Source organism: Pollicipes pollicipes, unplaced genomic scaffold, assembly GCF_011947565.3.
Source record: "Pollicipes pollicipes isolate AB1234 unplaced genomic scaffold, Ppol_2.1 Scaffold_6052;HRSCAF=7182_pilon_pilon_pilon, whole genome shotgun sequence".
Lineage (NCBI taxonomy): Eukaryota > Metazoa > Arthropoda > Thecostraca > Pollicipedomorpha > Pollicipedidae > Pollicipes > Pollicipes pollicipes.
The window spans coordinates 27,892,316-27,916,363 of NW_023596805.1; the positions used below are offsets into that span (position 1 = coordinate 27,892,316).

Below are 24,048 nucleotides of genomic sequence, written 5' to 3' on the forward strand. Positions count from 1 at the left end.
GGATGGTCCATCTGCCCTGAAAGTTAATTGCAGAGACTACCGGAACTGCTTTCAGCAGCGCGCGGGTGTATGTAAACAGCTTTTCCAGTCTTGGTGACGCTTCCTCTTCGAGTGGTGAACCTCTGCAACTTAGCAGGTCGACATCATGTAGCTGATTGACTTCACCACAGACGATTCCTTGGCCAGAGCGTGATTTGACCGGCAGGAGGGAGAGGAGAATGATTCCACCTCCGACGGTTGCTTGGCAAGAGCGTAATTTTAGCGGAGGGAGGGAAATGGGGAATATTTCGCCACGGAGGATTCCTTGACCAGAGTATGATTTTAACGTCGGGAGAGAACAGGGAACATAATTTCGCCTCCAACAATTCCTTGGCCAGAGTATGATTTTACCGGAAGGAAGGAGAGGGGGAATGATTTCACCTCGGATGATTGCTTGGTCAGATCGTGATTTTATAGAGGGGAGGAGAGGGAGGGGAATGGCTGCACCACAGCTGATTTTCGACGTTCCTGTGATCTCAGCAGGGGCGGCGCCTCTGCTGTTGTAGGATCTCACTGAGTGGAGAGAACGGCCAGGGGAAGGAGAATGTCAGCAGGGGCGGCTCCTCTGCTGTTGTAGGATCTCACTAACTGGAGGGAACAGACAGGGGAAGGAGAATGTCAGCAGGGGTGGCTCCTCTGCTGTTGTAGGATCTCACTAACTGGAGGGAACAGACAGGGGAAGGAGAATGTCAGCAGGGGCGGCTCCTCTGCTGTTGTAGGATCTCACTAATTGGAGGGAACAGACAGGGGAAGGAGAATGTCAGCAGGGGCGGCTCCTCTGCTCTTGTAGGATCTCACTAAGTGGAGAGAACAGACAGGGGAAGGAGAATGTCAGCAGGGGCGGCTCCTCTGCTGTTGTAGGATCTCACTAAGTGGAGGGAACAGACAGGGGAAGGAGAATGTCAGCAGGGGCGGCTCCTCTGCTGTTGTAGGATCTCACTAATTGGAGGGAACAGACAGGGGAAGGAGATGTCAGCAGGGGTTGGGGCTTCCCTCTGCTGTTGTAGGATCTCACTAAGTGGAGAGAACAGACAGGGGAAGGAGAATAGTCAGGCAGGGTAGGCTCCTCTGCTGGTATGTAGGATCTCACTAATTGGAGGGAACAGACAGGGGAGGAGAATGTAGGCAGGGGGGGTCTCCTCTGTGTTGATAGGACTCACAATTGGAGGGAACAGACAGGGGAAGGAGATGTACAGCAGGGGTGGCTCCTCTGCTGTTGTAGGATCTCACTAATTGGAGGGAACAGACAGGGGAGGAGGAATGTCAGCAGGGGTTGGCTTCCTCTGCTGTTGTAGGATCTCACTAATTGGAGGGAACAGACAGGGGAAGGAGAATGTCAGCAGGGGTGGCTCTCTGCTGTTTGTAGGATTCACTAAGTGGAAAAAAACATAACAGGGGAAGGAGAATGTCAGCAGGGGTGGCTCCTCTGCTGTTGTAGGATCTCACTAAGTGGAGGGAACAGACAGGGGGGAGGAGGGGGGGGGGGAGAATGGCTGCATCAGCGCGGGATCATGACCTTTATGTGATCTCACCAGTGGCGGCTCCTCGGTCAGCTGCACCTCCAGCTGGATCAGGCCTCCGCTGGTCTCGACGTCACTCCACTGGGCAACGCGAATGTTGTCTGGGGTGGTCACCCACACCTCCGGAATCTGAAGAGCGATGGCCAGTTGAGAGATAAAAACATCCGGCACATGGCTTGCACTGAATTATACAGCGCTGCAGATGAGTTCCTTTTCAGCATAAGAGGAACCCAAAAGCGCATCGGAACCTGAAGAAAACTCTAGAATGGCTCTGCTTCATCTGCACCTGTCACCACTGAACAAGTTTGCTGAGGACATAGGCGACCTGCCTCACCACCTGCACACATTTCTTAATGACTATCGCAGCTATTTAGCAACCATCACTGGACATGCTAAAAGCCTATTCTAAATAACCTCCTCCTCATAGCATTCGGCAATGTGTCATTTCAAGAATCAGCAACTCACGTTTTCGATAAGCGGAGTGAGATCATATCGCAGAGATATGACGCGAATCAGGACTTTATCCCCTGGACGGTACTTGGGCTTGTCCGTTTGCATCAGTGTCAGCAGCGTGAATGGCTTGATTCCCACCTGAAAGACGGGAAAACAGGACAATGCAAGCGCACGTACGTCAAGTAGGTAGACTGCCGTAAAATTGGCAGCATCGTTTCCGGAAGTCTTTTCGGAACGAAACGTTCTTCGTCGGTGACCAATACAGGTTGCAATGCTGATGCTTGGCCAAGATTTGTATTTACAAGCGCGGGACTTCATAAAACGGTTCACGAAATCGCCTCCACAAACCAGACCTTTACAACAAAAAAACAATTGCCCTGTGGAAGATACATGCAGCTTATTTTGGTGAGGAGCGATTCGAAATCTGATTATCCGCGTTCCGCACAATCGCATACAGGCACTACGTGTTATACGTCCACATTGAAGTGATCCATAACAACAGAGGGACGTCTCGTGTGAAGTTGGACTGGCAAAGCGGTAGCAATGCGCATGTTTTAATGTGGATAATTTCAAGTCACCCAATAAAACCCGAGGCATATTTTAATCCTTGGAAAGGGTTCGAACAGCATAAAATAAAATCTGTCGATGACTCGACCTTAGCCCTCAACAGTAGTTAGTGGTTGGATAGAGTATTTGGACGGACAAGTCCGCCGTAAAAGAGCAGAATTTTGGTTTCGCCCCAAACTTTGCCTTTGCCCAAACAACGTTTGCCCTAAGTTCAAATTTTTACAAGCTTTTAGCCAGTTCTTTTAGCTACGAGCTTGAACAAATTTCAATTACTGGTTTAAATATCTGAATTCGGCATAGGAAGACGAGTCAGATGACATTAAAAAACGCAAAATGGCCAGAGATGAGCACATGCGGTTTTACCTTTGGACGGCACATTTACCCTCGTTGTCCCAAAATTCACTCCGCACAGGATTTTCTCCTGACTCAACTGCACCTGGCATTTGAGCCCAGGAACATGAAGAGCTTGCCCGGTTCACAAGGCACAAAGCTACACCCGCTTGCATACCCATATATCTCTCCAGCACCACTTATACCTATATACCCGTCCCATATACCCATATACCCGTCCAGCACCGCTTCAGTGATACATCTTTCTGTCTGCTCCTCGTCCCTTTTCTTGCGGTTGTTTTTGGCCGTTAGGAGCGCCACATGTGAGAGTGATCATTTCCCAATATGGGCTGGAATAAATGCTGGACATCCAGGCAGGAGGTCTCCCTACGGGAACCTACGACGAGCTGATAAGCAGAAGTAGTCGACGAGCGCCAGGCCATAATACAGGCGACCGAGGACGGCACTGCAGCCTCTCTTTCACAGGTGACATCCACAATTGTCGACAACACCATTTTGGTATGGCTTTAGATTCTTGACAACCAAAGCCAAGTGCATGCACTTCTGATGAAGGAGCCGGGAATGTAGAGACCCAGAGATACGACCGAATATTATTGTTATTCCGGTATGTAATGAGACCTGTTTTCTGGGTCTCACATTTGACCGTTGGCTCCTATTCAAGCAGCACTTGAAGATGATAAAGCTTAAGTGTCCTAGGCGCATGAACCTCATGAAAGTGATTTCTCGTATGACCTTAAGAGCCGATAGGCGCACCCTCCTTAACTTGTACAGAGCTTTAATCCGACCGGTTATCGGCTTATTCGCTGTAACCAGGCGATACCGACCGACGCTGAGTGCTTGGAAAGCCGGTGTCAGGGGAAACACCAGGAGCACGACACATTTCCAGGTCTTCAGCACATGTGGGCTCATATGTTGGTTGATGCCGACAAGGGATAAACGCAGTGTTTTTTACGAGTTGTGTGTCTCCGCTCCGTGTCCGTGTTATGAGCTCAGTCAGTTGGGCACAGCTCGAGCACAGTTTTTACGAGTTGTGTATCTCCGCTCCGTGTCCGTGGTATGAGTCCAGTTAGTTGAGCACAGCTCTGACCGTCTGTCCGCTCGGTGACGCCTCGGTGGCGCTGTTGGTTGAGGCGCCTGTGAGGGTGGGTGACCGGTTCATAGTTCGAGCTCATCCTCCCTGGACTCATCGAGGAGATAACACTGAGGAGCAATGACCGCCGGCTGACGCTGCGCAAACCATCACCCGCTTCCGTGGCTTGACGGTCATGATCTGCATTTAAACACACCGCTTAGCCGGCGGAATATGTTGCCAGCACGGCCTCGCCCCATGGCAACGGAGTAGTCCCGTGATTCACCAGGATCTGGATAATCTTTGCAGCTCCGCGAGTGCGCCAAAAACTAAAACCATATCGTGCATACACTGCTAAGTAGGCTCATTGGCAACTCTCAGCCCCTGATCGTGGTTCATGTTCGGTGACGACCTCAGTTGATTCTGATGCAAAGCATGTGTCCTCCTGTCTGTTGATGAGGTCGAGTGGGTTACGCCTTCCCGCGTGGCTGAGGTCTTTGAGAAGCCCGCTCGGCGGACCCTCTGGGTTAGGCTCTCACCATCCGCGACTTCTCCAGAGCCAACTGCAGTGGTGCCTGGCTGAAAGGGCGCCCATGGATGTGGGTTTGCCGTTGCAGCCGCGGCACGCTACCGGTGCAGCGCGTGACTACAGTCTGTGTTGTTCCGTCAGTTGTTCTTTATTCAGTTCCAGTTGTTTTGACTTCAGTTCGGCCACGTCAACCTTCAGAATGCAAGGGACTCTAGCGTACTCGACTGAAACTGCCTTCACGTGTGCGCATATGTGCACCACTCTATGTGCTGTTTTCTACGATTAGGCTAGATTGATCGTTCCGTGAATGGGCCTTCCGTAAAATTACTGTACAAAGTAACTGTAAATGTGCCGTTTTTGCTGCGCGTTGGCTCTCTGGGAATCGGAATCGCTGGTGTCGATTGCGGTCTTCTCCACTTCCCATTGACCACCTCCTTTCGACCGACTTCGAAATGAAAGGTGGTCAAATCCGTTAAGATATTGTTTTCGCGGAAAATGTGTTAATTAGTCCCAGTCCTAACGAGGAGGGGGAAGGGGAGGGGTAGTGCAAGCCCCCTTAATTTACATGAGAAGGTCTCTCAGGCATTTCGTCCCATAGCGCCCAGATTTTCAGTAGCATCTGGGACATTTACTGCGGATGTTTGACACCAGCAACATGTCACTAGCCTTTTTGGCTAGTAGCGGTGACTTTTAAGTAACACTGCACGGCGATCCACGGCTGACGTGGGCGGCAGACAACAACAAGCGGGGAATGCCCCGATCGCGCGCGTTGGACCAGCACCAAAACATCACCAATATAACATCGATATAACACCAACACTATAACACCACAACATGCAAATTCGGTCAGACTCGTACAGGTGGATATCAGTGCGTTCACTTAAACAAGCCAAATGCCAGTTTGTGTTTCATGTCGCCACATGGTTTCGCACGGGGTTTCGTAAATACTGGCATTCAAAGCTGAAAAGGCGATTCGGAAAAGGCACCGTTTGACCTGGAAAAATGCCGTCAATTACTGACCCAGCAGCATAATATTCAGCTACAACTCGCCAGACCTCGCTGAGACGAATCAATGGGTTTCCTATCATTCTTAGTTTGAACCGGCAGAAGGTCACATCACCCCCCCCCCTCCTCTCAGTTTGCGTTACAAAAAGGGGATCAGAGCAAGGGTTAACTAACGTCTTCCCACTTGGTTCGGTCTTCCTAAGCGGGTTCTGAAGACTAAACGTCTGTGCTAGGTAACACCCGGTTTGTGCTACAGTGTTTAAGAATATTAAGCCTGCCTCACGCAAAAGACTTGAAATCATCGGGCGCAGCTGAACAGTGCTTCTGTGATTATTGCTGGACACGCCCGATGCTGTGGTCAGCCACTGCCAAAATAGCACTTATCACGGACGAGCTGGCTTGAAAATGTATTACTTTTTAAGCAAAGCTTACGAAGCACACGGTCTTCTTTCTATCAATGCGATTTCACATTACCTACATAAAATCTTATGAAATCAGAAACATGTGCTATGATTCCCAAAACGTGGATACCAGCAAAAAAGACGCCGATATATTTATTGTCCGAACCCACTCGCGCATCAGTAGCATTATATGGGGTACAAACCTTGGATTCGTCTGAGAAGCGCAGTCCGGCGGCGTTGGCAATGCTGAGATCCAGGTGGCCCCGGGAGTTGGTCACCGAGCGCGGCACGTCCAGGTCAAAACAGTGATCGCCATCAGCTGAGGAGAACAGCAGAGTCAGAATGACAACCAATCAGAATGGCCGACGGAAACCAAACCAATCAGATCGTCAGTGTCAGTTGATAACAGGCAATCAGGATGGTAATGATACAATAACAACAGTCACTCAGGGTGGCAGTAGAAAGAGACAGTCTAGACACACACAGAGGGGTAAGGTTATCAGGCGGGCTCCGACAACCGGCAATCGTAGCGAAGCAGTCCAGAATATTATGTGTCCAGGAATCTGCGGTGCTGAGCTGTCGCTCGCGAACATAACAGCAAATAATTAGAACGACAACCCTTTAACGATGCGGTGATGTCCTACGCGCGTCACAAACGCCAGATTAATGACAGGCATTCTTTTCTGGCTCGTATTCAAACACCCGCTGTTTGTGGCCTTTTGGATCTCACCGTCCACCGTGTCTGGTATCAGCTCCACCAGCCTAGTCCAGGGGGATGACCCGGCCCAGCGTGAGAGACTGAGGGTCACGTTCCGCCCCGGCCCGGGCAGGTTGAAGAGCGTGACGCAGACGCGCTCGCTGGTGCCCGCCTTTAGTTGCTTGGGCGACGTGAAGAGGAAGCCGCTGTGGAAGGGGATGTCATCGGTCAGACGTATGGGATATCCGAGAGGTCGTGCATCACAGCTGCGCCGGCGGAGGCTTCGGAGAGATGAAATGTCTTGAGAAATCACCTTAGCCCCATGACAAATGTCTTGAAAAATCACCTTAGCCCCATGACAAATGTCTTGAAAAATCACCTTAGCCCCATGACAAATGTCTTGAGAAATCACCTTAGCCCCATGACAAATATCTTGAAAAATCACCTTAGCCCCATGACAAATGAATGACAGACGCAACATTGCTCTGTTGTTCGGTAGGCAGTGACGTCGATGACATCTCTTTGCTCGCATTGCTAAGATGCTTTATGAAGCTGTAGCGAGAGGGACCAGGCATGGTGGGAGCCGGATCGCTCGAATGATCGCGACTCGCTGACTCCATGATTTCCCTTAGGTTACTGTTCCTATTCCAGCCCTGGTCACCATTTTCTTTACCGCACCAGCGTGCTGTCCCCAGCTTGCAGAGTTCAAACAGCTCTCTGTTAAACCCCAAGTCAGATTTGCCAGTCAGTGTTTATACGCTGGGAGCACCGTTTGCATGACAGCCGACATTTCATCACCCGAAAGCCGGGTTTTTCCGCACGGTTCGCCGCACCGGGGAAGTAGCCATCTGGATCTGAGCATAAACGACCAGGCTGGGTTGATTACAGCAGGAAGACGGCACGGTGTGTTACTTCGCAGCTGCACTGCTCGGACTGGCGCTGGCACCAATCTGAGCAGTATGCTTAAGCTGTTCTGAATGTCATGCGATGTTATCACGAACTCCTCAGTTGATAAGAGCACCAAAGGATGTCGCCGAAAATGCACAGCATCTTTGGCACTATGGCGCGTCAAGACCAAAGCATACTGCCGTATGTGGTCAGTGGCAGCTTGTAGTACAACAGATCGGGACCAAGACGTCCACGGTCATATCCCACTTCAAACTGCGGTTAGATTCGAAGCGTTTGACGGCACATGCATGGCTGTGGAAACAGAGGCAGATAAAAGAAAAAGAGCCAGAAACAGGGACAGGGGCAAGGGCAGGAGCGGCGAAAGGGTCTGAAACGAATACAGGGAAAAGGGCAAAGGGGCAGGGGCAGGGGCAGGTGCCACGTTGAGTCTTCACGTGGAAGTTTAGCATTAACACGCGCTCAGGTGGGGAGCGGTCAATTTGACCCCCGAAGGTTTTTCCGGGATGATTTCTGACCGACGCAGCATGGCCGCGCCAAACTTTGCATAGCTGTATGCGAATGAATAGCGGCTCTTTTGCTATAAGAAATATATGTACCTTGTGAGGCCGCTGACGCATGGTAGGTCAAAGCTAGGCCCATGGCTGTCATCGGGGGCAGTTCCTAAGGAATGGTTAAATCCGTTGCGACAACGGGGGCGTCAGACGAAACCATGCACCTCTAAGATAGTTTCTTAGGCAAAAGCCAGTTGCATTTAGAATTAAATCAAATTCCGCTGACCTGGGTCACGTATGAAGGTTAGATCGCGCTTAAAACTAACCGGCGTTTTTCCTCGAGAGCTTGCTTTACGGGGTCGTTTTTGGTGTCAATTTCAAATTTATTAACGACAGGCAGCACAACAGATGTTTTATAAACTTTTGAGACGCCAAAGTAGGCTAATGACCAAAAATGACCCAGTCCAACATTTTGATTTTTGGAACATATCGCCTGACGTCATCCCTCATGCTTCTCTGCATGGAAAAATAAAAGCAATCTCCTAGGTTTTTGGTCACTTTGACCTTTTTAAAGTGAAACAAAACCACTGACCTTAAATGAACACCATTAACCTTTTGCTTAGAACAAATATATGTACACGGTGGCTGCACGAGGAGGTCTGAGGGCACCTTTGACGCCAATCTGGCGTTTGAACTTGTTTGACCTTATTTGACTTAAAATCTAGGAGCCTCAAATCTGGCAGCACAATTTAGCTCACATACAGGCCAACCCACGCGGTAAATTTGCTGTCTCCAGCTACCTTAGCTACCGAGATCTCAGTGAGGTTCAAATCTAACCCCCTCCCGGGCGAGGGGCATTCAGCCGGCCGCCCGGGGCGCATGCTAACCCTGTGGTGCTGCATTGAGTGCATTTATCTGAAAATGCGGACTCCTTCCGACCCTTTAGTCATTCTTACGCCTTGGAGTGGAGTTTCACCCTGAACACCGGGCGTCTTGCGCTCCGTCTGGGGCCTTGCGCTCCGTCTGGCGCCTTACGTGCTGGGCTTAAATGAGTGCAATCCCCTTAAAGATAAGCTGAAACAGCTTATTTCATCGACCTGCCGGGGTCCTCTAAGGTCCCATCGCTGATATAATCTTATCTGATTGACGTGAGAAGAACGCAGAGCACTGCATGCCCACTGAAATCTATTTTTCAAAAGTTATAATTTAGATTTGTCAATGCACAGCGGGTTACGACAAGAAATGGCATACAACACATTTACAAAAACCACGGAGGCATTAATATCACTTTTGACTCATTTTCTGTGTTATTCTTTTCCAAAAAGTATAGGCACATTTCTGGCCGGAGTTTCATAGATATGTCAGACTTGAAAACAAGACTGAAAAATATCAAAAATGCATTAGGTGGCTGCACTCGTTAAGTGAACAGAGAAGAGAGGTGGTGCACACGTTGCAGAGGTGTCGACTGAACTATGTTCCTGGTCTTCATTTCCGTCATATGTTTTGTATTGGATACCTTGGCCTCATTCTGTGTCAAATTACAGAGTTTCCCTTTCCGACCATGTGGATGCGCCGATGCAGCACAACCACCATCCATTGTCTTTTTATCACCTGACGACCGTCATCACTTGCTTCGAAATAGCATCTGAGATCTCGGTTACACAAAATACAGGTGACAGAAAATTAGCCAAAAACGATGCTTCAACCGGTCATGCTTTTGAATAATAAAAATGTGTCCCTTAGTTTCAACAATTTCGCTAATAAATTGTTTTGGTGCGCACAGCAAGCTATTTCTTACGCTCTGGCTGCTGAAAAGGCTTACAACAAGTGAGCCTTGCCGGTTCTGTTAGTTCGGTATCCAACCACATTGATAGCTCTCCAGTGCGTGGCACCGAAGCTCAATGGTTATCTTACTACTCTTATTACCTTGACCTCTAAGCTAACACCGCTGCTCAGTAGTCGTTATTGAGGCTCAGAGAACTGCTGCACATTTGTATGGAGTTTTGAACTAAGAAATGCATTTCACAAGCATTTCCTGCAGCTCACATCCATGCAAGTTTCAAGGCTTCAAATCCTGTTGTTTCTGAGCCTGACGCACGCAAACTTGTTTGGCGCCACCTAATTGCGAAGTAATCATGCATAAATGACGTCAACGAAACGTCACGCCAAAGGGCCCACATCGTTAGCTGTGCTACGCTTATGGTGCAGAATATCTAATTGCCACCAACGCATTCATGTTTGCTATGACTCAGCACCAAGCGATGCAGCGGCAGAGTGCAATTGGTCGGGACGAAAATGTAGCTGCCGATGGCGTGGCTATTAGCGCGTTTTTAGTAATTTGGACTAGCACTCTTTCGAAGAGTAATGACTATTCTACTGACTATCGACTATACGATGACAAAGAATGGATAACGGTAGGGCAAAACTACATGCGCCTTGGACCCAACCGCCTCAACGAATCCTGCGCGAGGACTCTGCAAGGTACGCTTGGCGCTCGGACGGGGGCTTCCACCAGGGCCTGCTCCACTGCACCCCTCACCACTCCACTTCGGCCCACTTGTGGCAGCCGCACGCAATCTGTCGTGGAACAGCGGGGTGTCAGGAGGGTGCAGGATCGGGGAAGAAAGGGGATGCAGGGGCAGATGATCACGAATCGCACTTTGTGATGAGCAACACAGGCACTTGGGCGCAGGCACTGGTTATGACAGACATGAGGCTAAAAAGCAAGTAGCTCGGGAGTGTTCAACATTTATAGATGGTTTTGAACTGAAATGGCCATGCCGAATACCTTTGGGTGCTGATCACAATTCTGTCCTTTAGATATAAGCCGCTCAAATTTCTGAGCTACACGCCCTCAAAAATGGGTAAAGGTATATCGGGAAGGCCATTTCAAAGTCACCTTGGCATTCATGACGTCATAATGACGCCAATAAAATGCTGCCATCCCATAAACTATGCGGTGATCAAGACCAAGAAGAACACAATTGTCGAGACCTTCATATCTCGCATTTGTGAGCGCGCTTTCCAGATATAATGGCTGTCCACTAGCTCTTAATCAATGTTGGGCAATGTGTCATGACATAGTCAAACCACGTCGCATTGAAGAGCACATTTACTAAACAGTAAATTGTGCAGTCGAAGCAGTTTTTCACTTAAAAAGCATGCCAGTAGTTATAATTGTGCTTGTTTCGTCATATCTGATGTTTGTTTTAATAACTTCAAACGTGAAACATTCCCTGTAAGAACAGTACCATCACCGAAATTGGAAATGCAAGTAGGAAAGATGCTATCACGGAAAGATGTACGAGAACAGCACAAAGAAACCCCAAAACTCGCACACATTACGCCGTAACGAAAAACTTGCACGCATTAACCACTGCCAACACATTGCAGCACGTCGAAGAACGAGTCAGTCACCCCGTCCGCTACAGAGGAAACTCTGTCACTGCCAGTGGGCAACAACTATGGCGTCGTACAGACATTTCAAGGCGCCATCAAATGATGACTGTTGAACACGATATTAACAAAATCGTAAAATTCTAAAATTGTATACTTCAGTTAATCTATATAGTTGTTTAGAGTAGTGTCTGGTTGCCAAGTATTGCTATTTTCTACCAAAAAATATCAGTTTTTTCCGTCATGTGTGATGCCTGTCTCAACATCTTCAAATATGGAAGAGTCAGTTTGAGTGTCGTTCCCACTCACCAAACTTACTTCATGCCGTTGCTCCTACTTGGAGCGGTAACGACAAAAACATCGTTCGCTGATAGGCTTGAGATAACCTCTTGTCTAATTCAGTATAAGCTGCGTTTCTTTGACGTCATCTTTCAGCGGTTTTCAATCTATTGATCAGCACCGTCTTGGTAAGGTGAAAGGTAAACATAGAACACAACCAAATAAAACCTAATACAATGCTGTTCACAACTTAAGTCGTGGCCAGCAATGAAGACTAAAAATAGATGATTGACACACGCCGGGTGGCCGGTTGAATACTCTTCGTTCGGGTGAGGGTCAATTTGACCCCCCTGAGATCTAGAACCAACAAAGCTAGAGACACCAAATTCACACTGTGTGTTGGTCGTATGTGAAGCTACTTTTGTCAAAATTTGAGGTTCCTAGGTCATGCCTAAGTGTCAAACAAGGTCGAAATGGTCAAGCTCCAAATTGTGTCCAAAGTGCCCCCAGAATCTAGATATCTGTTCTAAGCAGAAGGTCACTGGTGCTAATTGTATATCAGTGGCCTTTTTTATCTTTAGCAGGCATCGTTACCAAGATCATATAAGACTGGTTTGAGTTTTGCATTTGAATCAACGTCAAAGACTGCGTTAGGCAGCATGTTCCTGAAAACAAAATGTTGAATCGGGTCATTTCAGGTCACTGACCTATTCAGACCATTAAGAGGCTGACGGAGATATATAGCGTGGTTCCTGTCATCAATAAATCCGAAACGAGCACCAGATCTTATCCATATAGCAAGCTCTAGAGTAATGGAGCACGTTGGCTTTGACGTTGGTGTGACCTTTATACCTGACCCTTTGTCAATGCAAGTTGTTCATTCAATTGTTTTCTTGCCTCGGGAACTATCTCAGAGATGCACGACTTCGCCAAACAACCCGTTGTGGCATCAGATTGAAATATTCCCTAGAAATTATCTTCGCTGAATGCATGGCCTGATTCTGACCTGCTATAAGTCAGCGGCCTTACAAGGTAAATATAAATTTTCGATACCAAACGATCCGCTATTCAGTTGTCAACAGCTATGCAACGTGTGGCGCAGCTACGCCGCACCGTTCTGAAACCATTCCGGAAAACCATTCGGGGGGTCAAACTGACCCTCCCCCGAGCGCACGTTTAATAAATTCAGCCACCATCCACAGCTGCACTCAGTCAAGAAAGAATTGAACAGCTGAAAAGGCGCGTCTCAATTAATGCAAACATTAAATAATATCGTTTATAACCAACTAGACCGGCTTCATTGCATGATGCACTTATTTCTTGTACAGCCTGGTTCTGAGTTTTTTCATTGTCTTACCCTGAACCTGTCTAGGTTTGGTTGGATGCATCAAAGAACATCGTTGGCCAAAGATGTAAATCCCTTTGCGTTTTCCACGATGCTCTTTGGAGCTACCAACCATACGCCCCAAAACAACTAAGGCTAGTACCGTGTTATTTGAAAAGTCCAGTTTATACGTTGTGATCGACGGCACGTGGCCAGCTGAAGGTGCAGACCACTGCTACAAAACAGCAAGGTGTGCACGCACGTCCTTATCTCTCAGACGTTTTTCCCGCATCGCCATGGTGCGCGCTTCTGGATAGTCTCTCACACGTCTAAATAAGCGCCCACTCGTGTGTGGTATAGACGATGTGTGAATTAGCCAATCCAGCTATACCATGCTAAAGCGTGAAACCAGCTGTACATAGAAACGTATGTAGCGCCTACTGGACATGTTTGCTGTCGTCTCTGCAGAATTACTTTTGCCCTGTTCAGCCAGTCCCACGTCTGCCATATGCCTATTGACGCGGTTGAACACCTTCTGTGCGGAGGACCTCCCACAGAAACTCGTGCGTTGCAGGCCAGTTCGTAGTCGAAGATATGCCGGCAGATAATAGCGGCAGTTCGCGCCGACAACAGCGGGTTGCGTACTAAGGGACGTTTGGGGCGACTGTGACCAAACCGCTGCGAAATGCTGACATATCTGAAGTGGATAGTACTTGTGTACTTGTGCCAGTGTACTTTTCACCGTCCCGGCTTGCTTTGTCTGGACGCCAGCGTGATGTATTCGATGTTGTGTTCCATGTTGCGAAAAACTCGACATGGGTCGCTTCCTGGTCCTCTGTAGGCGTCGCTGTGTGTCTGGCGGTGCTGGACTGACTGGGTGATTTGTAGACTACACGCGCCTGTGTGGCACAGTCGTTTTTGCATCGCTGTCTGCTCGGATTGCCGAGATCTGGCAAATTATTAAAAACATTCGAAAACTGTCGCGGTTTGCTCACGAGCGCACGTGCGCCTCGACGCGCGTCGATCCACGTTTTTGCCTGCGCGATTGACCGTTCCTTTCCACGTCTAAATGTGCTTGTCTCGTTTTGCTGCAATCACCCGTTGCTGAGCGGCGGGCCAGGTTTCGCCGAGTGTTTCGGCGATTTTAAGCAGCTTGAGCATTTTGCGTTTGACGTGTTAAATCAATGGCGTGCGTGTTCACGTTTGCCAACGGCCCCCGCCGGTCGGGTCGCGTCCAAAAGCTGCTACGCAAGTGCAACTCACCTGACCCTGCCGCTCGCAAAATTTCACGCTAAGACTTACAATAGGGTCAGAGCTACGAACGCATTCAGGCGTGACGCATGGACAGACGTTTCATTAATTACAGGATAGACTAGAAGGACACTATTGCGCGATGCGCAATTTGTTTTTATAAACCATTTTTGTTTGAGGCTATTGATAATCTGGCCATTAAATTGTCTAGTCCTTTGATTACATCAAACAATTTTATTACCGCATCGGACCACGTCCAAAATTTCATACGATAATGCGCTTCACTTGGTCTTGCCGCATAAAGAATAGCATTCAAAAATGCCCCAAAGGCATTGTGTACAGCATGTACCTCAACGCTCTACCCGCTCCTGCAAAACCTTTAGTTTCTCCCCCCCCCCCCCCACACACACTGCACTGGTATGTTCTGAGCTATGCCACGACGTCACGTGCCCAAGAGTTTCTGGTGACTTTCGATTTCAGGTACCGCATGACAAATTTGAGGATTACGCCTGAAGAAATGTATTTTGCAAACAACACGTGATGAAATTAGCCGGCTCATGCACTGCGATCAAGAGCACGGGTCAACTGAATGTGCTGACCATGCGCTGTCGAGACTGCAGCAGAATGACAATGTGTAAGCGCAGGCTCTTGTGTCTCAGTCTCATTGCCGTTCCGTCCCGCATCGCCACGGTCCAGGCAGCCGCGTGGTCACTCGCATGTCTTAATATCCGTTTATGAGCTTTAGATCATTCAACTGAATCACTCAACGACGTTAAGCCGGTTGCACGCAAGAACGGGCATAAGCGCTACTGCAATTGCTTGCTGTTGTCTCACAGAATCCTTTTCGTTGCGTCTGACTCGGATCGCGGCATGCCCATTGATACGCCTGAATATCTTCTGCGCGGGGGACCGCTGGCAAAAACTCGCAACCTACCGGCCAACACGTAGTCGACGATATCAAGAGCCTTTTCTCCGATGCTGCGGGGTTCATCACCATGGCAACCGGATTTTCATGTGGTTTAAAGCTGTGACCACACCAAATCTTGTGACCAACGTCGCCGCAGATCGCCGTACGAATTCGCGGCAGGGGCTCGGAAGCAGTGGCGCTATTCTGTAATGCTTAAGATGCCGGAGCGCCCCCCCCCCCCCGCCCCTTATTCAGCTCGCCAAACCTAGGGCCTTGCGATAAGCTCTTTGCGCATAGCCAGGACAGATTGAAAATGCAACAAATCATTCCCCGAAATATCCTTTTGATTCCGTATGGAAAAGGCTACCTTATAATTTGTAAAGGATGAGTAGACCCCACGATAATCAATGGCGATGATTCTAAAATCTTAAGATTGAGAGAATTACTGAAACGTCCTGATACGGAAGCTTTCAATGTAAAATTGAGTGTTACACGCAAATGAGTGGTCTCGGATGGGCTAAGGGTCTGGGTTAAACATAATGCTATCTGTGCGGTAAGATTTTGCCCAAATGTTGCTGCACTGCATTGCAAGTTATGGAAGACTGAACCCACGTAAGATGCTCCACACGGGTCACAATTTTCGTTTGTATCGACTGTTCTAAGATAGGGTAATACCAAATGCTCATTTAGCCTTAGGACTTTATGACGGTGGACAAAATTTATTAACAATTTGCATCCAAGAAGTTATGTGATAAAGATTATTACTTGAAAGTGGGAAGCCGCTTCCCTGAAAGAATAATCTGAGCAAACCAAGTTCGAAATAAGACAGCTAATGGTTTGCGGAACTTAACGGAAAGCTTTGCAAATAGCTGTTTTCACAACACACGGGTTAAAAGCGTCCGGGCGAATGAGCCCAAGCCCAAGAGAAATCCCAGTCCAAGACCAGTAAATGTGGGCTTTCTATAGGCAGAAGTTTCAAATTTGCTTTGTGACCTTCGAACTCACACATCAAGGAAATGCAAACAGCCGATTCCGTCCTCCTCGTTCTTCGTTAACTCTATGTTAGAATGTTGGACATTAGGATAAGTGACGACTTGTTCAATATGGGAACTGCGTTGAAACAACAGAACTCATCAATATATCATAGCAATGCATCGAAACATTGACAATTACACAAATAGTACTGTCGACTGCTGCCCGTGCCATTAAATTTTACTATATTTTACTTAGCAGTCAGTGGCCATATTAACTCTGTTTTTTATCTTAACTCTGCTGAAAGAGTTTGCAGCAAAGGGATTCTGTTCCACGTCTTGACATCGTAACGCATGCATGGGTGTACGCTCTGTCTAATAGGTCCCATAGGAGCTCCACGGCGCGCACTTTTCATCGCGGAAATTGAAAGAATTGTTAAAGCTTCATTTCTATGTGCTTCTTATGCATGTATATGTTCAAGATTTAGAAAGCCGTGGGCATGAAAAAGAGGATTTTAACATGAGAATCTATGGGCTGGTAGTGAAATGTACGCCGTTGCTGCCAGATTGTATCCTAGACGTTGTAGACGTGGACGTAGTACTGTATTGGCAAGGGGTCCAAGTGGACTAAGAGCAGTGTTCTATGACGCCCGAAGACAGGCCTGGGGCTCGCCGGAACCGACGGTCAAGAACCTGATTGGAGGGCGCAAGGGCCCGAAGGGCTGGCTGTAGCTTGCACAATGGATCCCGACCCGTAGAGCTGTAAACTGAAATGTCAGACAAAGGGCCTCTTGTACCGATTGAGAACTACCTTAGACATCGCAGACGTCTGTGCAGGCCAGAGACCACCAACACCGAACAGTTGGCTCCGTACCGGTCTGAGCCCTAGGATCCTTTTTCCCATGGAATGGCAGGGCCGGGGCCCACAATTCGCACTGGCCTGGGTCCCTGAGCCAATGATTTGGCCTCTGCGTCGGTCATGGGTCCACGGTGCCTAACAGTAGCCCATGTGGCACGTGCATTCTCAAGGCACGTTTATTCTCAAGGGTCTCTCAAATCATGGGGCACCAATTTTTAGGTATTTTAACTAGATGACATCCTGGATCCGGCCATTCGGCGAGGGGCACTAAAAACTTTCATCTCGGCGAATTATCACCATTATTTTCAATGGACACTCAATGTCATGGTGCCCCACGAATGGTCACGAGAGTATGACTTTCGTGGCAGCAAATTCCAAACTCTGCTGAAAGCGTGGCAGCAAATTCTAGAGGGTACCACAGATGTATTCTCACGAGGAACCTAACTCCAATGCCCCCCCCCCCCAATCGAGGGACCCGAGGGACCCGAGGGACCCGAGGGACCCGAGGGACCCTCGATGTCGACATCGTACCGACGATCTCATGGGCTCCGATAATCCTTCGGTCTGTAGGCCGGAACCCACGCGGTCAAAATACCAAATGACGGTCAGAGCGCTGCTTGCACCGACCGTGGGCCTCATGAGACAGTGACGGCCTCTTTGCCAGTCAGCTGACTGGGACCGCCTATACCAAACAGGTGGTTCCGTGCTGATATGATCCGTGGAGGATCCCTTTCTAGCTTAGAAGCAAGGAAGCACCTGAGCATGGCAATCAGAAGCCCTCGTAAGCCTCCCAGCCGTGCAGCTGGAGACTCCATGACCGTTAATGCTGTTCATCCTTATTTCAGGTTGTGTTAATGGCACGCACATCAGTATTACGGTGTCGAACAATCAAACGGACCAGTATACAAACCGGAAGTGTGCCCCGAGCATCGATTTCATGGCTGTGGCAGCTCCCGACCACCGTATCATCACGGCGTCTGCACACGCTAGTGGTCGTGTTCACGACGCCAGGGTTCTGCGGACCTCCGGCATTGCGGAGTTGTACGTGCATGCACTCGTTTATTCAACATTCTTGTTTTTCATCCTGCCATGTGGTGACTTACTATCGCAAAGGCATATTTGCTATAGCAACCTCGGTGGTGCAAGGAGCAAGCTTCGTGAAAGCTATACGTCAACATAGGAAATGCCTCCGTGCTCAAGAGTGGCTCCTTTTCGTGAATTGACCCTCTCTCGCTACACTCCCTTCCGATACCACGCTATGACATTTGAATGTCAAAGCCTTGTACACACCTTGTGCAGAAATGCTGATCTTGATAATTACGGTACACTTTGAAAGTTTTCAATGACTGCTGTGAGAGCTGTTACTGTGTCAGTAATGAATGCAATGCCGCATTCCGTGCCGGTAGCCACGGAGGATTAGCACTAAGTGCCTCATGGCACCTCAAGACACTCTCCTCATGAGGTTCTGGACGCTGGACATGAAAAAGATGCGATTGAAAAGGACCGAATCATGCGTTCGCATTATCATGTAAGTTTTTAACATTCAGTAATGACACCAAGCTTTCTATTATCAATATCCCGGGGTATCTTAGGGGATGCATTTCCTGCCCCCCCAAAAAAACAATCAGCGAATAAGTGTCTGTATGTAGGCGTTCATGTATTTATACGAGGTTTGCATACATTTGCGTCTATGCATGTCTCCAGTATGCACGTGGGCATGTTTGAATGAATGCACTGTTGCACGTATGTAATGCATATCTGTATGTATAGATATAGGCATAGGGGTACCAATGCATGAATGCATGCATATGTTTAGATGTGCATGTATACATGGAAGCACGATGTGTTTATCCTGCTTGCTTATTTGATTGTACCAGTCATCCTTCCTCGATGCATGACCGGGACTAATTGTTCATACATCGATTTATGGAGCTACGGGCGAGTACCGCTCTGTATAAAGGGGACGTACTTCGGGTTCCATGCAAAGCGTAGAGGAGAAAGGTGGTGTAAAAATAATATTTCCTACTGTGGCAAGGATTGTGCCACGCATCCACGTTGTCAATGGTATGAACAGGATGCTGGCGTAGACCCCCTTTTGCTGGCCCCACCAGTGCCATTGCCGGCCCCCATTCTGTGGCCCATCACCCCGAAGTGAGATCTGCTCTACGTTAAATATTTACCATTTCAGCGTGCGCGCGATATGCCGGCAGATGAGAGCTGTCACGTGCACCAAAGACAACGGCGACCTGTGCGGTGACGAACGTTTCGGGCGATTGGGACCAAACCGTTGCGAAATGCGCACATTTTTTGGGTGCGTAGCGGTTACGGTGAGCCGGGGTTTGCACCAGTGTCATTTTCACGATCCCGGCTCGCTGGGTTTAGACGCCAGCGTGTTGTATTCGATGTTGCGTTGGTCTGCCCAACATGCGTCGCTTTCCCATGGCCTGCTAGCGTCGCTATAGGCCTGACCGTGTTGAACCGAGTAAGAAGTAAAAAAGAAGAAGTAAAATTCCAAATATAATTCCGAAAATTATAACATCGATCCTGACCTGCGACAAACACCATTGATTGATGCAGATCACGTGCGCTCTCGTCAAAAATTTCCTGACAGGATGTTTGACGAATATGTTTACACAGGTGCAATCTTAAGATGAGTTTTCTAACAAAAGTTTAAATTAAGACTAATGTTATCTAACTAGACATGGTCCTGGATGTCAATTCACGTCACCGAAATTACCTTCGTGAATAAAGTAAGACTTTACAAGGGCTATCGGAGGGTAGTTCGTCCGTCTCTTTAGACATTTCCAATCCAAAAGTACCGGAGAATAGACAGTGTCTAACGATATCTTCGTCTGAGTGAGTATTAGTGCAACAGTCAGTTTGAGAATATATTTTTTCTTTGTTGGGAATTTGGAAAATCCAACGCAAGACGTTCGGGCTACTTAAGTCATTTCAGGTACTTTTTGGACTATAAATTTTGATGTTGCTCGATGATGTTTGATGTTTGATGATATTGATAATGATGACGACGTGTAGGGGTTCTGGAATTTATAAAATTCGAACGCCATGAATCTGTTTTCTACTCTCTTTCTGCATTAGCCCTGTCATTACCGAACAATTTGCCAAGTGACACTGTCGAGGAGCATTTTATTGGCATCACCATTTACTCAACCTTTTGCACCACTCTGTTTCCGCTCTCCGTAACCTACCATCTGAGGTTTGTAAAAATGAATGCAACGGCACTTCAGTATAGTGCTTAAAGGTTTAACCATGATGCCACTATTCACAAATTTTGCTTGTGATAATGGCAGAAATAGACAATTTGTGCATGTTCCAGGGCCAGCTAACAAGATGACGCTCCAACTATGCTCCGCCTGATCATGAATATGGTGAGCATAACATGTCAATATGTGTACATATACATGAGACGTCAGTATGCGCACATACAGAATGGACAACTTCATCTTCCTGTTGTGAAATTTGACCAAGGCATTATTCCAAGCGCGACATGAAGCTCACACCATCATGGTTTGTCAACACTGATCATGCCTCAGCGCTGTTAGACATACAATCTCGAATAACACAATTGACGCAACATGGGTAGAGCTACGGTTTGGGTAATCCCATGGGTACCCGTATGAAATGAGTAACGCCATGAATCGGGAAAATATTGTGCGCCCTTAAGGACATGGCCATTTTGAGGAATGCTCCATGTCAGTGTCTGTCTTTTTAAACCCGCGAGCGTTTTGAAATCAGATCTTTGCGACATAATGGGCGTACAAATTTTTGCAAAAAATAGAAGATATTCCTGGCTGATTTGTTTGGATCGTCATGGTAGCATTTACATGACCTTTGAGTGATCCAGAACAAGAGGTAATTAAAGCCGTGAGTCTTTTTATTGTATCGTATTTTTTGTATCCGTAACCATGGGATCTTACGTCGTGAACGGGCGAAGAGCGGGATGGGCGGTGACATGGTTACGGGTGGTTAAGACTAATTAGGAGTGTTTGGCGGAGAGTGCAATCCACGCTCCACGGGTAACAGTTGGGTTGGACGCGCAAATCCAGCCCACGAAGGCCTCTGTCTGGAAGGAAAAGTGCACAACAACATGTAACCGCCGACCAGCCGCCAGTGACCTTGGAGCTCGTGCTCATCCCAGTGAGTGCGAACCGGCGGCGACCTTGGTGCGACCCAACAGAAACCGTGTCGAGGAAGTTGCTCAGAATGATGTTGTGGCGTTGTAAAGGCAAAAGGACCGCACGAGAAAGCAAACACACAAGCAAATGCTTTCGAGTGAAAGTGGAGAAAGGTATAGCACACTATTACCATCCGTTTCGGATCACTGTCTTCGCCATTTTTCTGTTTCGGTTGTAATATTTATTTCCCTTTAAAGTTCAGTGTAAGTCATAAGGAAGACGACAATATACAAGCATGTATGAATTATTCGACCACGACGTGGAGCGATGTACCGAATCCAATCCAAACGGCCGATAACAGTTGTTTGGATTGTTGGTAGTTCCACGCATGCGTGAGCCCGCGAAAAGCATGAGTCCCATGAATCGAGCACTCCGCACCGTGGTCTCTCCTGGGTGGAGCAAACGAGGCAGACGTTTCGCACGAGACGGGCGATGATATGTGTCCATGTCTGTTTGAGGGCAGCGTTGATTTGAAAGCTGTGTGCTTTCGTTCTGGTTTATTCCATTGTCTGTGAGGCAGTGATTTGAAATATTGATATGCGTAGATTTTAGTAAACATGATATAAGTGTAAGCACCAGATTTTCCTGTCTTTCGTGAAGGTTGTCGGAGCTGGCCGACGGTGTACGTGGATCCACCCCGCTCCTTACCCGGCCACAATCACAGTGTGGCCGGCGGATACATAGTAACGAGGGGAAGAATGTTGGCCCGTAGCACGACTAATCACCAAGTTCCTGGTTCTCATTCAGGGACGCAGGCACACTAGACTCCACAAAATATTACAATTACGCTTCTTATGGATACCTTATAGTCCACTACGTTACAACTGAAAACAGAGCGTGGTTGCATATGTGGCGGGTGAGTTATGTTGCGAACAATATGTTTCGTGGACATATATAGATATATATATATATATATATATATATATATATATATATATGATATATATAAATATATATAAATATATATAGATATGGTGGCGTGCGTGCTTGGCGTGCGTGGCGTGCGTGCGTGCGTGCGTGCGTGCGTGCGTGCGTGCGTGTGCGTGCGTGCGTGCGTGCGTGGTGTGTGTGTGTGTGTGTGTGTGTGTGTGTGTGTGTGTGTGTGTGTGTGTGTGTGTGTGTGTGTGTGTGTGTGTGTGTGTGTGTGTGTGTGTGTGTGTGCGTATGCGCACGGTCGCTCTATGAAATCTGGAATACGCCCACGTTTACAAAGCCTTTTTGCGCCTGTCGTACCAACAACCACGCCATTTTGAAAGAGACGGTGCCCCGCACGGCGCAGTGCAGCCTAATGTGCCAGCCTTCACACGAGGTTTTTGCCAGTGGCGTAATAGTGAGCAGCTTCTGATGTACCGGCTGTCACATCGGTATTTTTCAACGATGTAATAGAGTGCAGCGTCTGATGTACCGGCAGCCACATCAGTCCCTTGTCAACGGGGGAATAGTGTGCACCTTCTGATGTACTAACAGTCACTTCAGTCCTTTGGTCAACGATGCAATAGTTCGCTACTTCTGATGTACCAGCAGTGGCGTCAGTCGATTTCCGAACGGCGTCAAGTGCGCTGCTTCTGATGTGTAGGGCTGTCATAGCAGAACACGAGTCCTTAACACACGATGTTGCAGTGTGCTACGTTTGGTACAACAGCCGTAAAAGTGCAGAATATTGTGATGCCTAGTATTGCACGACGTACCAAAAATAAAGCTTGCGGTCAGCCGTTCAACGTAGTGGAGTCGCATGCAACGCTTAAGTTATTTCCTCCCCTGCTCGGTTATTTTCACAGCAATCCCCAATTGCACATATTCCGGGTCACGTCTGTGCATCAGCTCTCTTTCTCGCCTACGTAGTCGGCTGCCTGCATTTGTGAGGCAGTGTTAGATAAACGGCGTGGCCACCGCATCGCAGCTGTTATCCTTCAGTGCATATTGTCATTCATGTCAGCAGTCCGCACAGCATCGCCTTACCTTTTAGGCGCCTTCAGTGCACCCGCCGCCGCCACACATGTCAGCAGAAGCAACACCCGCACCGTCATACCGGCTCCTGGGAAGCCGCGCGACTGACGACTAACCCAACATGCACCTGTATCCATGAACCCAGCCAGCGGCTCTCCGAAACCGGCTTGTAACGCTACTGGCCCTGAGCGTGGGTGAGGGCGCCACCGTCGCCCAGCCGCGGTTCCAGGACACGTCCGAGCCTCGTGGAAGGCCGTGTGGTGGCGAGACGTGGAGCAGTTGACACGGAGGCCTGTTTTCACTGACACCCCTGTTGCCACCAGGATGCCAGAGGCGTTGCCGCCTGGCACACATGACTTCGTGCCCGTCCTGCCGCAGGTACCTCGATTTCTACGGCGCTGGGCGCGCCCTTGCGGGCGGTCTCCCGCGAGCTACCGGGGGGAGCGGGGAACCCATCCGGTTTATTTTACGGCGGTCAGCCAAGGTCATGATGAGCGCCAAAAGACCCCGCTTCCTCGAAGCCAGCTGTGCCTCGTTCAGCTGCAAGGCTATTGCGCCAGCAGGGCTGCTTTCACTCGAGCTGGGCTTCTTTTGAAGATGACACTTTCAGGTGCATAGTGGGACATGGTGTCCAGTGTGCCGTACGATCCTTGGTTGTGGCACGCAAGCGTGGTGTAGCTTACACGCAACAAATCAGCGAGGGGTTGGTAGGTATGATGCAGGTATGAAACGTCAGCCATGTTACGTTTTACATTGGCATGCATGTAAGTCCTGTCATTACCGGGAATGTTTCACTTTTGAAGATGCTGAAGTAAGCATCAGATGTCATGAAACAAGCTCATTTATAACCGTTGGCACACGTTTTAGTAGAGAGGACTACTCCAGAC

At 48.5% G+C, this 24,048-nt stretch overlaps 1 protein-coding gene across 1 annotated transcript; it reads right to left on the bottom strand.

Moving 5' to 3' along the window:
- LOC119104186 (alpha-2-macroglobulin) lies at window positions 1–23,265 on the bottom strand (the record flags this gene model as incomplete). The annotated part of the gene is given in 6 exon segments (XM_037227860.1): window positions 1–16; window positions 1,572–1,688; window positions 2,025–2,150; window positions 6,138–6,253; window positions 6,665–6,837; window positions 23,174–23,265. Coding segments are annotated over 6 exon segments (616 nt in total), but the record flags the coding sequence as incomplete, so codon positions are not given.
- Window positions 23,266–24,048: the final 783 nt, after the last annotated feature.